This window comes from Hordeum vulgare, chromosome 5H, assembly GCF_904849725.1.
Source record: "Hordeum vulgare subsp. vulgare chromosome 5H, MorexV3_pseudomolecules_assembly, whole genome shotgun sequence".
NCBI lineage: Eukaryota > Viridiplantae > Streptophyta > Magnoliopsida > Poales > Poaceae > Hordeum > Hordeum vulgare.
In genome coordinates, this window is record NC_058522.1 from 500,342,957 (window position 1) to 500,358,852 (window position 15,896).

At 43.2% G+C, this 15,896-nt stretch overlaps 1 protein-coding gene across 1 annotated transcript; it reads right to left on the reverse strand.

Annotated features, from left to right (window-relative positions):
* Positions 1–7,149: 7,149 nt before the first annotated feature.
* Positions 7,150–10,390, reverse strand: LOC123400086 (succinate dehydrogenase subunit 8A, mitochondrial-like). The gene is made up of 2 exons (XM_045094491.1): positions 10,214–10,390; positions 7,150–7,600 (listed from the first exon to the last, which is right to left on the reverse strand). The coding sequence occupies exons 1-2, from the start codon at positions 10,310–10,312 to the stop codon at positions 7,520–7,522; spliced, it is 180 nt and encodes a 59-aa protein (XP_044950426.1). The 5' UTR covers positions 10,313–10,390; the 3' UTR covers positions 7,150–7,519.
* Positions 10,391–15,896: the final 5,506 nt, after the last annotated feature.

Genomic DNA, 15,896 nt, shown 5'->3' on the forward strand with positions numbered 1-15,896 from the left:
GAGCATTCCCACCATGACGCGGCGGCATATGTCTCGTAGTAGGTCGTACGTAGACATGCTCGTGGCTGCCGCGTGCGCGAGGTTCATACGTACTACAACCCCTTACCTAATGAAGCAAATCGGCACGAGGATTAGTTTGGCGCCCGGTCGATCGATCGATCGGTTCAGACGTCGAAAGCATTTTTAGCATCCACGACGACATGGATTGACCGCCGACGATGTCCGTGTCGCCGCACGGGCACGGCGAAGACCCGCGCGAGTCTGCGGGCTCAGCCTCGGTGGGAACGTTGCCCCGATTGGGTAACTAACCACTTTCCCGCTTGCTTGCTTGTTTATCCACGGCCGCAAAGCACGGCCTGTTCACGGCAATGACCGCAACCGTGCGCACTAGCTGTGTATCCCGTGGGAAATTCCAAACGCCACGATACTATATGATACTTTCTACTATGACTAGCCTAAAAGACCAATCCTCTTTTTTTTTTCATGCATCTTTCCTTCATATAAGCAAAATTACCATTTAAACGGACTTATAGCCTACTATTGTACTTGCTCTAAAACGGCTGTGGAGGTCGATGGAGGACCATTGATAATCATGCATATGGGTATGACGACAAAGAGATCCACGACCAGTGAAAGTGGCGACAGCAACTACAGCCGTCGATTGTGGTAGGGTGGAAATTTTCCTGCTCGAAAGATTGGCCTCTCTCATCCTTTTGATGCATGTTTGTAGTAAATGGGGAAGTGAATAGCCGTATGTAGGTATGCAAGAAAAAATAAATCAAATTTAGTAAAAGAATTAGAAATAGTAAACAATATTGGTGTTCTTATAAAGGAAACCATACTTCTAAGGGATCTTAGTGGTCGTGGCTGTTTTTAGGAACACCGCAAGTGCATTGTCGGAGGATTTGGCAAATTTTCCAATCATCGTCCGCTTAGGTTAGTCATAGTGATGAGTAATTTAGACTAGTATAACATTTTAGGGACTTATACTGCTCCTTCCGTTTCAAAATTTTTGTCTTAGATTTGTTTAGAAATAAATGTATCTAAATACTAAAACGTGACTAGATACATTCATATCTAGATAAATCTAAAATAAGAATTTTGAAACGGAAGGAGTAGTATGTTACTATTTTCATAATGGGTAATGTTATATAGTGATATTTATTGATTATTTTATAGAATCATTTTTAATTGAAAATCACTATATGATTTTAAGATATCCTGCTAACTTCTTTGTAATTCTACGAACCAACCTATGGTTGGATGGTTAGTGGTATACCTGGCCAAGCGGGTCGGCCCGACCGAATCGTGCCCGGCACGGCACGGCACGCCTGGGCCGGATTACTATGCGGGTCGTGCCATGCCGGCCCATGTGCCTGGCTGCCAGGCCCAAGCACGACACGCCTGCTATTCGGGCCGACCCGGGGCACGTTTGGCCGGCCCCCTCCCGCGCGCTTTCGCCCAGATCCCATCCGCTCTTGCGCGTTTTCGCCGACTCCCGCCTGCTGCCCCGCTCCCGCCGACTCCCGCCCGCGTTTTCGCCCCCAGATCCCGCCCCCTCCCGCGTTTTCGCACATCTCCCACCCATCCCGGCCGACTCCCGCCGAGAAGCCCAGATCCCGCACAGCCCATCGCTCCTAATCGTGCCGGGTCGTGCTGGCACGCGGGCTCGGGGTGGCAGCCCGAGCACGGCCCATGGCGTGCTCGTGCCTGGCCCGTGGCACGATTAGGCCGTGCCGGGCCAGGCCTGTGGCATGCCTGGCCTGCGGGCTGTCGGGCCGGCCCGTCAGCACGACCCGTTTGGCCAGGTTTGGTTAGTGGTATCCCCCGGTCCATGAGAGTATAAGTCCCGTGCTCAAATTTCGGGATTTTCGGCGACGCGCATTCAATGAAAAGAGATGTATGTTGATGACGAGGTGCCTACGGTGACTTCATAAATATCAAGATAATATGTCGGCTGAGTCTTTGAAAAATGCTCATAAGGGTAGGATGTGCGTGTGTAGGGTCATAATGATGAGTATATGCACGTATATATAAACGTTTGCATTCATACTGTGTTCAGAAAAAACTTCTCTGTAATTCTTTCTCATGTCATCTTTTTTGTTTATATGACATGCATGATGCTCCACTATGAGTAGTTTTACTATAGATGATCTCGGTCGTAGGATCAGTGTCAATGGTGGAAGGTCGTAGGATCAGTGTCAATGGTGGAAGCACATCTTGATCCTTGAGGCATTAAGGCATCTTTAAAACGGACGCTCAAAGCTCACGCATAAATTTAAATCATGGTGTCTGGATTATTTTTGTCAACTTTTGTCATCTAACGGGCCCTCTAAAAATCCGTAGAGCAGTCTACATACCCAAACTGAAATAACTTATTGAAGGACTTTGCCAGAGTCTTAATAGCATACGAAGGTCCCTATGACTCACTGTCAGTTACACATGTGCTTTGTCCTAGATCCGTCTAACCCACCTCAATTAGCTGGATTTGATGTCTATTTAAGTAACATAGTCCTTTCTTTTTTGAAAAGTTAAGGAATATAGTTGGATAACCGCATTTTACGGATATCCAACTGTCAGTGTGTGTTTTACTCCCTCTGTCCTTAAATATAATTATTAAAAAACTACATACGAATATATATAAATATACTTTAAAATATAAATTTATTTATTTTATTTTGTATGTAGTCCGTTAGTGAAATTTAAAAAAAAAGATATATTTAAAAACGGAGGGAGTAGAAGATGGGGTCGAGATGCCCTTGGAGCACGTGGTGTGATTCGTATTGTCGTCCTGGTGCCACGTGAGTTGGAGTATATGATTGATCGTGGTCGTACGGATGTAATCACCGTGTGTTTTCCGTTGCGTGTGACGCCTAGCAAGTGTTCCACCCAGTGCCTCCGGTTTTGGTCCGACATGTGAAGCCTGCGTTTCACCACGCGACGCGAGAACGGAGATCCGTGGACCGGCAAGCAGCAAGTCATGCGTCTGATTGATCGGTGGACATGGAGGATCGGACGATAAAAAGGAAGACGACAGCCAAGGAACTTCGAGCTAATCAGGGCCTTTTGGTTTACTGGTCCAGCACGCTGAACCTACACACAACTCAGCATTTTGGAATACATTGTTCGTGGTCTTTTTTTTTCTTTTCTTTCATGAAGAGTTAGAGCATCTGCGACTGTAACTTGTAAATTGGGTTCCTCAAACGTCCACGAACACGTCCGGATGCGTCCGCAAACATTAACCGATGATGTCTCGAGTAATGAATTCTACATCAACCTCTCCTTCATATTACTAGATGCAACATTAAATCTAATAGGACATAAAACACTAGTCGGCTTACGGGACTTGATTTTCCGCTGTCTTCGATGTCCTATTTTTCCTCGTCGGAGCTCGTAACCCGAACGGTACCGGTGGATGTGAGGTCGATGACGGATCCTTACTGGGAGGAGCCGACGTTCAGCACGACGCGGTTTGCGACGCCCACATTGATGCACCCTACGGGACGCCAGAGAGTGTGACTCCGCCTCTTCAATGTCCACTGCCGCGAGGGTCACTGTCGCCTCCCGCGCCCGTTGCGTGGCCCGACAGGCACGCCGCACCATGACATCGTCCGAGGACGGTCATGCTTCATGCTCCACGCGCCAATGGAGGGGTTGCGCTTCTGCCACGACGTTCGGATGCCGGACGGACCGCACCGCCTCCCGTGAGGTAGCGACACCGGATCCAATCACCGTCTGTGCCGACGCAATGGATTCCTGGCATTGCGAGTCCGACGCTGCCGTCGGGCGACCGCCTCCCAGGAGCGATGGAGTGCAAGCCGAACGGCCATCTCTTCCTCGTGGCCGCGTGGGATGAGCTCGTCCTCGATGAATCTGAAGGTGAATGACTCGGATCCGCTGCCCGTCATGACAGAGAAGGCTGGAGATCACCGAGGGTTAGCTAGGGTGGCGGATGAGAGAGGAGGGGAATGAAGTGAGGTGGCTAGTGTTTGGTCCGATGAATGAATGAGGACGAATATATGTGTAATTTAACTCTTTTTAATACATTTTTCCAATTCAGATGCAAAAGACCCAAGTCTAAACACATGGGGTATTTTCATCATTTTTTCTCATATTACGTTTTTACGAACCAACCTGTGATTGGATGGTTAGAAAGACTATGATAATCCCAGCCCATTAGGGTTTGACTTTTAGTGCTTGAATTTATTTCAGGATTTTTGACGATGCGCATTCAGTTGGAGGAGATGTTTCCGTCGACGACGAGGCACCTACAAAGACTTCATAAATTTTAAAATGATATGCCAGTTCAGTCTCTCGAAAATGCTCACAAGAATAGGGTATGTATTCAATTATATGAACAATAAGTATATGCGCGTTAAGTGAACCCGCCCGGTCTGCATTTTGTTACAATAAACGCTTGCATTTGTACCGTGTTAAAATAATAATTGTTATACTACTCAAAAGTTAAGTGAACCCGCCCGGTCTGCATTTTGTGTTACAATAAAAGCCGGAAGTCAAGTCCTCGCAGATGCTCCAAGATAGAGTGAACCCGGCCGCTCTCCATACAGCGAATCGTCGTGCTCCCAAGGAAGCAGTTCCAACTCCACAAAAGATTTTAGGATGCGACAGGTGATCGATGGAGCACAATATTATCTTCTACTCCATCCGTTCCTAAATATAAGTCTTTGTAGAGATTTCACTAGTGGACTACATATGGATATATATAGACATATTTTAGAGTGTACATTCAATCGTTTTGCTTTGTATATAGACATCTAGTGAAATCGTTTAAAAGACTTATAGTATTTAGGAACGGAGGGAGTAGATAGTATATGTACCTTGGCGTGGAGCGCGGGCGGGGGTAGGATAATGATAGAATCCTCTCACACGGACCAAGCACAAGTACGTACGTAAGCGGAGTGTGTAATGAGCAGTAGTATTCCCATTACAACCGGCTAGGGTTTTGGTTTGTACCCCTAGTTAAGCAACCTGCAGAGCGATTTTGGCGCCATTCAGTCAGACCTACCAACGTCTTTTCTTTTTCAAAGGCCTGCATCAACAGCTTTGTTATGACAATAAAAAGATAAGTACATCATTGATCTTCGGATGAGCACCGGCGATCGATGGATCCCGGCGACTTGACGCTCCGTCCCGTCGGCCGCACGGCCAAGACCCGGCCAGGTCCACGGCCAGATCAGATGGGAGGTTGTCGCCGTCGGACACGGATGCATGCATGGATCCCACGACTAGATTAGATTAGACTAACAATCATTCTAGAAAGGCTTTCCTTTGCTTATCCTCGGCCGCAAGCGGGACGTGTTCACAGATATCACGGCAATGATCGCAAGGCAACTAACAAATCAGATTCAGAGGCAGATGATGCGGTTAGACTCTTGCATAGAAAAATACGAAGTCTTGGCTGCTGGGGTCGTCTCTTAGCGTGAGGTGGCAAGTTCCGATCAATTCCACTCGGATTTTAAAAATATTAGAGCATCTACAGCCGAACCCCTCAAGCCTTCTTAAACGTCGATCGACAACTTTATTTCTAGCCTAAATATGGGGTGGATATAGGGGAGCCTGGACATGCTCGACACGTCGGCCTGACGGCTTGGCCCCATGCAGACTCGTCGGGAAACCGGACGGTCCGACGGGCGCCTCGACCATCGACGTGGTGTGAACGCCGCGTGACGCCGCTCCGAGGTCGGGGCCAGCTATTTAAGCCGACCGGCGCCCGCCATCACTAGCATATTCGCCTTCTCCCTCTCTCCGTCGCCACCCGAGCAATTCCCTCTCCGAGCCCGTCAGCCATGCCATCACGTCGCCGTCATTACACGATCCAGCACCATCTCTTTCTCCTTCAGCAGGTCCGAATTCGAAGGAAAGTGGGGCTACTTCTGGAACCCGAGGAGGATCTACAAGCGTCGGAGTAGGAGGTGGTGCCGCAGGAGCCGGAGGAGGCGTCGACGGTGGTCGATCTGTGGCCGGATCAGCCGACCATCCTCAACTTCATCGATCCGCTCCGAGTCGGATGCGGTGGCCAGGCGTCAGATGGAGGAAGCGCGGGCGACGCAGGAGACAACGCAGGCTCCGACGCAAGCCATCTCCGACGAGGAAGAAGTTTACACTAGTTAGTACGTACTTCATCCGGTCCTAAATATAAGTCTTTGTAGATGTTTTAGTAAAAGATTACGTACGAATGTATATAAAAATTATTTTAGAGCATAGATTCATTCATTTTGCTTCGTATGTAATCCCCTAATGAAATCTCTAAAAAAACTTATATTTAAAAACGGAGGAAGTAGGATATATCTTGCATGCTTTTGTATGGATATGACAGATGAAATATGAAAGAGTTGAATGTGAAAAGGAAAATTTGAGGCGTGACCGATAGTATCTAGGGACATGCTCGGACGCGTATGCAGGGCATTTGAGGGGCCGGACTTACAAGGTCTGGTTATAGATGCTCTTAAGACCTGTTTATTTTCCTTTCCCATATAACTATATAAATTACATAAATGTGGCAGTTAGGGCCGTGTATTTAGTTATGCCATGAATTTAAGGTCCTATTCAGTAAGAGAAACGTGTGATAGCACCCGGGTGCCTAGACACCTTTTATGAACAGTAAAATCAAAAGAAATAGAAAACAAAATCAAAAAAACTGAAACTTTGCAGCATCAAAGATGATTAAACTTTGTACGTTCTTGCAAATTTTCATGCCAAAATATCTCGTAGAGAAAGATGTACAAACAAGTTTCAGATTTTGATGCTAAAAGTGCTCAAAACTTCAAGTACTAAAATCTTTTTTGTGTGTAGAGCTCCACGAGTAGTTTTTTGGCATGAAAATTTGCAAACACCTACAAAGTTTGATCATCATTTATGCTGCAAAGTTTCAGTTTTTTTATTTTGTTTTCTATTTTTTCGATTTTACTGTTCATATAGGGTGCTTAGGCACCCGGGAGCTAAAAATCCACGAAATCTATGAAGCTGGAAAACTGCAGTTCCCTTATTTTGAACTACAGCTCCGGGAGCTCCCGGAGCTGTGAAGCGGAGCATCTCCGAACAAGGCCTAAGTCTAGCTCAAATCTGGAAATAATGCTGAAGCTCTCCCAAAAGGACAGCATCACCACCCAGTATCCAAACACCCCTCTAGAACCCAACTGAATCTCATGGTGTTTATTCAACATATTTGAAACGGTGGCCAAATCCTTGCAAAAAAAAGAAGAAAACAAGAAAGAGGCAGTGATCAAATCCAAAAAGGCGCAAAGATTGTTCTCAGACAAGGACGAAACTGTTGCGAAGATAAAGGTCTGAGCCACTTGACAAGCCGGAAAGCGAAGATCATCAGGCCGTACCAAGTACTACATCATGTCGAGCAACCATTATTGGATTCGATGAGGACACCAGATCGCATCATGTTTAAAACACGGCAGAGGATTATTGGACCAAGACTCCTTCACGGATGTAGATATATGATGAAATGCTCGTTTCTTTGTCTTGTGGCGCTTTCTTCCATGGTCCATTAGTTGGCGCTGGTCATGGTGGCCCTGTCCTGCCGCCTCAGCCTATCGCCTTCGCGGCACAGGTAGTCCTGAAACTTTTCCTGCAAGAAGATTGGAGCAAATGATCAATACATGAAGGGGAAGCACGGAGAACAAAGATTACTACATTTACGAGACAATTTTGACCAAAAATAGAACGAGAACATATATAGCACTTGCCATCATTAGCCTTTTTAAATTGGCCATTCTAGAAGACCCACCAAATCGGTTATCCTTCCAATTGGTTCAGCGTGTGAGACACTATGATTAACTACCAGAACAGAGAACTAACTAACATACCACATGTGCTCCATTAACTAAAGCTTGCATTTCGAATCTGGTTCAACTGTCCCTGTCAACCACAAGGAGCGCATTGATAACGTAACAGGAAAGGCTTAACAGCAAAGTTAATGTTGATGCTGCCCAGCAGAACATGACCATAATATACTAACACTGCCAGTCGCATTCCAGCATTCAGCCGAGTAAAGTAGTAAAGTAAATCATGTGTCCATTCATCTGGAAGCGTACCCCCAACCTCAGAATGACAACACATCCTACCGAAAAGATTCCTCAGTGCGCCATCACGATTTATTTGCCTAAATATACCTCTCAACCAGTCTCCATCTTTCTTGTGCTGTGCTACTGCTAGCACCTCTACAACTCACAAATAATGAACCTTCTTTTGTAGAACCATCACCAAAGGAACTTTTTGGCTAATCCTCAAAGCTCACAGAGTCACAGCATACAAACAATTTATAAGCATGTTTAAGGGTAAAAAAAGTGATAGCAGATGTCAATGAACAAAAAAATGGCGAAATTGTATGGCTTTGCTTTGATAGGAGAGAAAAACACATAATTGGTTCCCTTCACTTACATCCAAGGTTTACTTTACCCATTCTACTTTTGGACTGGCAGATAGATTTTTAAGGGCCAAAAAAGATGATGTACAGGTTCAACTCATACCAATTTTAAACTTAGGGTGCAATTTAGCATGTGTCAGTTATAGGATGGTGCAAGAAGCTGACTTATCAATACTACCTGAAGATTATATGAAGTTATCATTAGCAAAAAAAATCATTTCTAAGACCCATTCCCCGACGATTATCTGAAATTGTTATATCACGGTGAACAGAAGATTTACCTGATGTGTATACAGCATCAAAACATCTAAGTGCCAAAATATATATGCATAAAAGGTCCCATTTGAGGGAACAGGGAAGTAACATAATAGTGATGATGTCCCTGTAACCATAGCCCCAATCAGAACAATAACATATCAAACAGATTCCTTAGTGCATCACCTTGGCTATTTACCTAAACAAACCTCTCAATCAGGTTCCATCATCCCAGTACATACCATCTCTGCAACTCAGATACAGTGATTTTTAAAAATTCTTTTTGGTAACGAGTCTAATGAACAATAATTTAGAACATCAGAATTGAACCTTTTAGCTATCCGCAAATCTCACCATTTACAATAAAAACATATAAATTTTTAAGGCCTAAAAGGTGAAAAGATATTAAGTAAAAGAACAGAAGGGTTGAAGCATATTGCTTAGCTTTGAAAGGAGAAACAAATGCGCCTCCACTTTCATTCAATGTGTAAAGGCAAGAAAAGGGAGTTCATAGTTTTGGGAGGAATGTGGATTGTGCCAGTTACAGGAGGAGGCAGAAGCATTATACCAGGATGCCTCTCCTTCATTAGCCCATCATTTTTAAATTAACGATATTCTATCTATTCTCTGTTTCTAATCCATATAAACCGCATGTATGTGGATCCTAGTCAACTCCATATAGCACCAAATGAGTTCCAATAATAAACATGGAAAGAAACAAACAAGGAGTAAAGCTTGTATGTGCTCTACAACAGGGACGACGCCACCGTAGCGGCAGGTATGGGGGCAGCCCCGTACCTGACGACTATCTGAAGTTGTTACTTATTGCCGCGTAGGCAGAGTCTGGTAGGTCATACTCATTGATGATTATCTGTACCTTGGTGAAGGGAAGATTTACCTGACCCACATATAATAATACCAAAACATGTAAGAGCCAAAAGAATTACACATAAACGGGTAATTTGAGGGAAGGATTATGATACACACATGATGACATAGGCTCCTCTACACTCTTGATCTGTTGCTGATTGTACAATCAAGTCACACATATTCCTGAACTGATGCTATGCTTGCAGGAAAACTTCAACATCTCTTCAGTTTTCCTCGACTTTGAAAATAGCTTCTCATTCCAACTATTCTAAATTCTGCACTAAAATTCAAAATAATGATAATAATTCTGCACTGAATGACTCCAGTTGGATGATATGCCATTGGAAAACACGAAATCGTTTTTTATACTACTTGTTACATCGACTCCTTTAACTGTTTGCCATCTCACTAGCTAGTGCTTTCACAATGGCTATCCATTCAGCCAGTGCTCGAGGGGGCAACCAGGAAGCTTTCGTTTCCTTCGGAGCGGAGGAATCCCAATAGGAACCATGGACGGGCCGCTCTACGTTGGCGCCGAATTCGATCAAGAACGGACGATTCGGATCGAATCAAAACAATCTCAACAAAAGAATGACGGCGAAGCGTCGCCTAGATTGGGTATTGATGAATCCCAAGTTCCCGACAGTGTATGCCCTAAAATTAGAACGAGGAGATGGCGAGAGAAGGCACCTTGCCGCCAGAGAGGGAGATGACGGCGAGCCCTGCGGCGGAGGCTCCGCCCCAGATCGCCACCGTCGACGAGAGCAGCGACCAGCTCCGGTAGATCATCCCGCCGCCTTCACCAATCCACTTCCCTGTACCCTCTCTCTCCTCGTGCCTTGTGGATTTCTTTTTTGAGACAACCTCGTGCCTTGTAGATTCTGCCCTAATGGGCTCACCGCCCACCACTCTGTATTTGCAGCCTCGGCCAATCTCTTGTTCGGAGTTTCACGGCCCACGAAGATGAGCTCGGAGAGACGAAATCCTATTCAAAATCATTAATTGAGGAATACACCTTTCAACGATTATTCCCATTTTTATAGACTAGCAAAATGGTCCATGCGTTGCAACTGGAGAAAGAAATACCACACGCTTTTAATTTATAAAAAAGGTCTATAATCTGAGAATTTGTAGTTACGACACAAATAAAGATGGTCTTATCCTACAAAAATGCAGTTCAATATTTCACAGATCTTCTATCTTAACACGGCTTGCATGTAGATTTAATACGTACAAAGAATCAGTCAAATGACCTTCAGTTTCACTCTAATGCTAATTTTCTTGACGTGTTCATCTCCAACCTGGATGAGTACCGGTATGAAAGAAAGACGAATAATGACTTATTTATTAAGATTGCACCCTAGATACTATTTTTATTAAACGTTTAACAGATAAAATAATATAATATTTAAATTCTACATATTTTTCTAATTAAATTTCATATATAATTTGTTAAATTTGGAGTTACGGTTTAAAAGACATGAGTATTTTTTAAAACATTATATATATACTACGAGTTTAATGTCATAAACAGTAAGGGCTTTTTTGTAAAATCACCTCGGTGGGTTTTCCGACGGAAGCGATAGCCTCTTTATTATTAGGTAAAGATTGTGACAAGTGACTCACTACATACGTGTCATTTGTTGGGGAGTTTTTCCTTTTTTCGTAGATCCGTATTTTTAAAATGTTTTATCTCTTAAACCGTGCGTTCAAATCTTAATCTGTTTTCACTGTTGGTTTCTCGTGTCGAGATCTTCAAATCTAGATTCCATATTGATAGGTTGTGACACTTTTTTTCATGAAAAAATCGGACAAAAAAACTATTTTTTTCCCTTTCTGAGAAGTACGGCCGTGTCTCTCACGATAGCAAAACCATGGCTCTTGCGAAAGCAAAATCGTGCCTCTTGCAGAAAAAAGAGAGAACAGAAAACGTGTTTTTTCCTTTCAAGAGGCACGGTCGTGCGTGCCTCTCGCGAAAAAAGAGAGCAGAAAATGCGTTTTTCGGGTAAAAAAACCCAAAAAAATTACTCTAAAAATCCGAAAACACGTGCGAAAAAAGCAAAATGCGAAGAAAATGCTCAAAGCGCGACACACGGCAACGGCTGAGAACGCGCGAAGTGACGGCGTGCGGGAGTGATTGTCGGAAGGCTTATGAAAAAATGCTCGCTAACTAGTTGCTCTCAATCCTATTTAATTATTTTCCGGGGAGCTTCTATTTCGCGCGTAAGGCGCTGGCTAACATGCCAGCACGTTTTTCCTAAAAAAAACATGCCAGCACGATTCTTTTTCTTTTTTGAGGCGGAACACACACTGTATTGCTCATTAACAATGTTTACAGGTATTGTGTTGGGATCAAAAGGTTGACCCAACCAAATATGCCATACAATACCTAATGTAGCTGTGTGTTTTGTGAGGCAATGAGCCTCAAAGTTATATATTTTGTGTTTATGAACTAAGATACATTTATCAAGCATATTCTTTCGACCTTTGAACTCTCTGATGATTGCACCGCAAGGCCCATCTGCTTACAATTACATGCTATAACCACATTTCTAAGTGTTAGGACTTCAGCGAGTGCTAAACCCTCTCGGGGAGCTAAGTTCCTCCTTTTCCAAAAAAAAAAAACCCTCTCGGCATGCAAGAGCTTCCAAGACAACCGGATTTGATATACTCCTTTCGTTTTTAAATATAAGTCTTTTTAGAGATTTTATTAGGTGATTACATTCAGAGCAAAATAAATAAATCAACGTTCTAAAATATATCTATATGCATTCGTATGTATTTTTCAAATATTTTTTTAAAAAGACTTATATTTAAGACCTGAGGGAGTATTTTCCACAACGATCGTTCAGGCACCGATGTAGGTTCCCTGCTCCGTCCTGCAAATCGTAGCAGTTGTCCCCCTTCTTCTGAACCTAGTGTCGGCTCCATCCATGTTTATTTTAGAACACCACAGAAGGCGAGATGCCGAGATCCATCTTTGAGTCATGTTGCGTGGCGGAGCCGGGCATATGGAAGCTTTGGTGTCTTGATTGAATCCATCTCTGCTAGAAAGGATGACACGAACTGATTGATAGAACCTGGACTCTAAAAAAATGCTCTCGTGGATAGCTTTCCTCATCGCATACCAAATTGCCCATAGTGTAACTATCATCCTCGTGAACTCCCCCTGCGATAGTAGGTCATTCATAACAAAAAGGTGGTTTTAGCTGAAGGTTTAGTGCATGTCGCCATGCCCTCTGTGATGCTCTCGTCACACAGTGCCCAAGTGCATCTCGATGCAGTACAATCCAATAATGGATGCCTTCAAGAGTCCTTGCATCCGCATAGAGTGGACCAGCTCGAATTAGATATGTGGCGATGTTGTAGGAAACATGCCAACATGTATTGTTAGAGCACATTTTTTCTTAAATGGTTTAGATAATTAATGACAAAGCGTTTTACGGACTAACCGTATGCATTTATATTTCAGAGATTATCAGATGGTACGGGATGATTTATTTCCCCTTGGTGTTTGAAGAGGAGACGATCACTTTCCGACAATTTCATTTTGGTGGTTTGAGTCGTATGAAATTTATCCTATCAAGAGGGAGTCCACATTTGGAAAGGTCGGGATGAAATCAACACGGTCACATTTACACCCTCTTTCCATCTCGGCTGTGGAACTACTGTCTTCTGCTTAGGATCTGTTAGAAGCATTTTAGCGGAAGTATCACACTGAGGAGTGGTAGTACCGCTCGAGCGGCACTGCGGCCCTCTAGTGCTAAGGGCAATACTACTTACATTTTGGTTCGGGTGTTTTGTCATTTGTTGAGGGAAGCGAAAGTATCGCTGTTGTGGAGTGGTAGTACCGCCTTCCACATTCTTTCCTACTACCGCTTATATTTTGCTTCTATAATCCTTCGCCACTCGAGTGGAAGTAGAGCGGTAGTACCGCTTCGTGCGGTACTGCCGCCCTACCGATCTCCACTACCACTGGTTCCCCTCTTCTTGCAGCGCCAAGCGGAAGTACCGTTGACAGAAGCGGTAGTAGCCAGGGGTAGTACCACTCCGTGTGGTACTGATGCCCTACCGATCTCCACTATTGCATGTTCCCCTCTTCATGCAACGCCAAGCAGAAGTACCGCTGGTAGGAGCGGTAGTACCGCTCCGACGGTACTACCACGTCCATGACCGAGTCAATTGCATGTCGAGGGCGAATCTACCGCGTTGAGCGGTAGTACCGTTCCCCTGAATGGTATTACCGCTTATGCGCGACTTGGAGGGAGAAAACGGCCAGTTTTCGCACCCCTATATAAGGGGGGTTCTTCTTCCCTAAGTTGACCTACCTCTTTCTCCCAAGCTTCATTGTTGCTTCTACGCTCATTTTCGTCCGATCTTCCTCTCTAGCCATTGAATCTTGTTGATGCTCCAGAGTTTGGAGGAGAAGGCCTCGATCTAGACTTCCACCAAGAGAAATTTGATTCTCACGGTAATCCCTTGCAGATCTTGTTACTCTTGGGCGTTTGAGCATCCTAGACGGAAGAGGTTACCTAGAAGGCACAATACATTGTTGTGAAGCTTCATGATGGTGTTGGGAGCCTCCAATCAAGTTGTGGAGATAACCCCAACCTTGTTTGTAAAGGTTCGGTCGCCGCCTTTAAGGACACCACTAGTGTAATTACGACACCTCGCATTGTGTGAGGGCGTGAGGAGAATACAATGACCCTAATGACTTATTGGGGAGCATTGTGCCTCCACACCACTTCAACGGAGACGTCCTTCCTCTCAACGGGAAGAACCGGTTTCACTTGTGGTTACTTCTTACCTTTACTTTGTGCAAGTATTTATTGTGTTATATCCTTTACTTGCTTTTTAAGTGTTGTTGTTAGCATCATATAGCTTGTTTACTTAGTTGCATATCTACTCAACATTTTATTGATAACCTTAATTTGTTTAAAAGAGCTAAAAAATAGTAGGTGCCTATTTCCCCTCTTTAATCAACTATTTCGACCCTTTCACGTACCCCCTCCCTTCATGTGCGTCCCTATTGGGTCGGCCTATAAGTGCGGTTGGACGCTCCAGTCTTTTAATACATTTTTAAAATATATTTTAATCTTTTTTATTTAAAATAATTTAGAATTTCGAAAAAATTCAAAATTTAGGAAAATTTGAATTTTCATAAAATGTTATATAAATAAAATAGTCCATGTTTTACAACAATGTTCATGATTTTGGAAAAAAATGTTTACATATTAAAAATCGTTGGTGAATTCAAAAAATGTTCATAAATTTCATAAAAATGTTTGCTAATTCAAAATTTATGTATATTTTTTGAACTTAATGAGCAAAAATTGTACTCAAAAATATTTTTTTGAAAAGTGGATGAACAAATTCTGAATTAAGTGAACTTTTTTTTTGAAAATTTGATGAACAATTTCTGAAAAAAATATGTACAAAGTTCGAATTTTATGATTTTTTAATTCGATGTTTTTTAAAATTTGATGAACAATGTTTGAATTCGATGAACAAAATTAGAATTTGAGTACATTTTTATGTTGTTGAATATCTTTTGAATCTGATGACCAAAATAATGTTCACAATTTTTTTAAAAAATTCTCAGAATTTAGAAACATTAAAACTGAGCACTTTTCCTGTCCTTCCGGACCATTAGCATTTGTATCCGTTGGATTGTCACTTTTGGGAATTTCTGGCCATCAGATTGGCTCTTAATCGCAGGTCCTAGTCTTCCTATCGATCTTAGCGAGCGTTAATCTTCTTGGGCCGCTGCTGTGGTGGATTTTTTGGACGTCTCGGATTCAATTGACCCTATTAGGCCTGTAATTGTCTGCCGTGCGTTCAAATGAGCTAGGATAAACAGTATTTTTTTTACAAAATTGAATTTTTTGACAAACATTGACAAAAGGTTTAAGTGCTTGCAATAATTTATCATGGAATCACATTCCTACAGGATGTGAAAAAAACCGATACTATGAAAATGCCACTCTCAAAAGCATTTCAGAGTACCAAATTTGTTTTTTTGCCACCCCTTCTAGGAATGTGATTCCATGATTATGTTTTTGCAATCACTTAAAACTTTTTCCAATGTTCGTCACAAATATATTCAGATTTTTTTGAATTTGTTTTTTTAAAATTTTTACTGTTCACCAAGCTCATTTAAGCCCGGAAGCATAAAGACACTTTCGCTCGTCTCTATCTATTGCTATAATTTCTCTCTCGCGGATTGTGTATTCATACTTCCATTCCAGCGTAGCTATGTTAGGGCCAAACTGTGCCACGGCGCGCCCAGTCCAACGCATATGCTTGAGTAAAAAGAGCCGGAATGATGGGATATGGTGGTCGGGACGTGCGTTTTGCGGGCTGAGGCAAAAAA

Excerpts from the sequence above, each read along its gene's own strand:
- LOC123400086 (XM_045094491.1), bottom strand. The coding sequence starts at position 10,312 with ATGATCTACCGGAGCTGGTCGCTGCTCTCGTCGACGGTGGCGATCTGG. Across the intron at positions 7,601-10,213 it reads TCTCCCTCTCTGGCGGCAAG|GAAAAGTTTCAGGACTACCT; the intron begins GTGCCTTCTCTC and ends ATCTTCTTGCAG.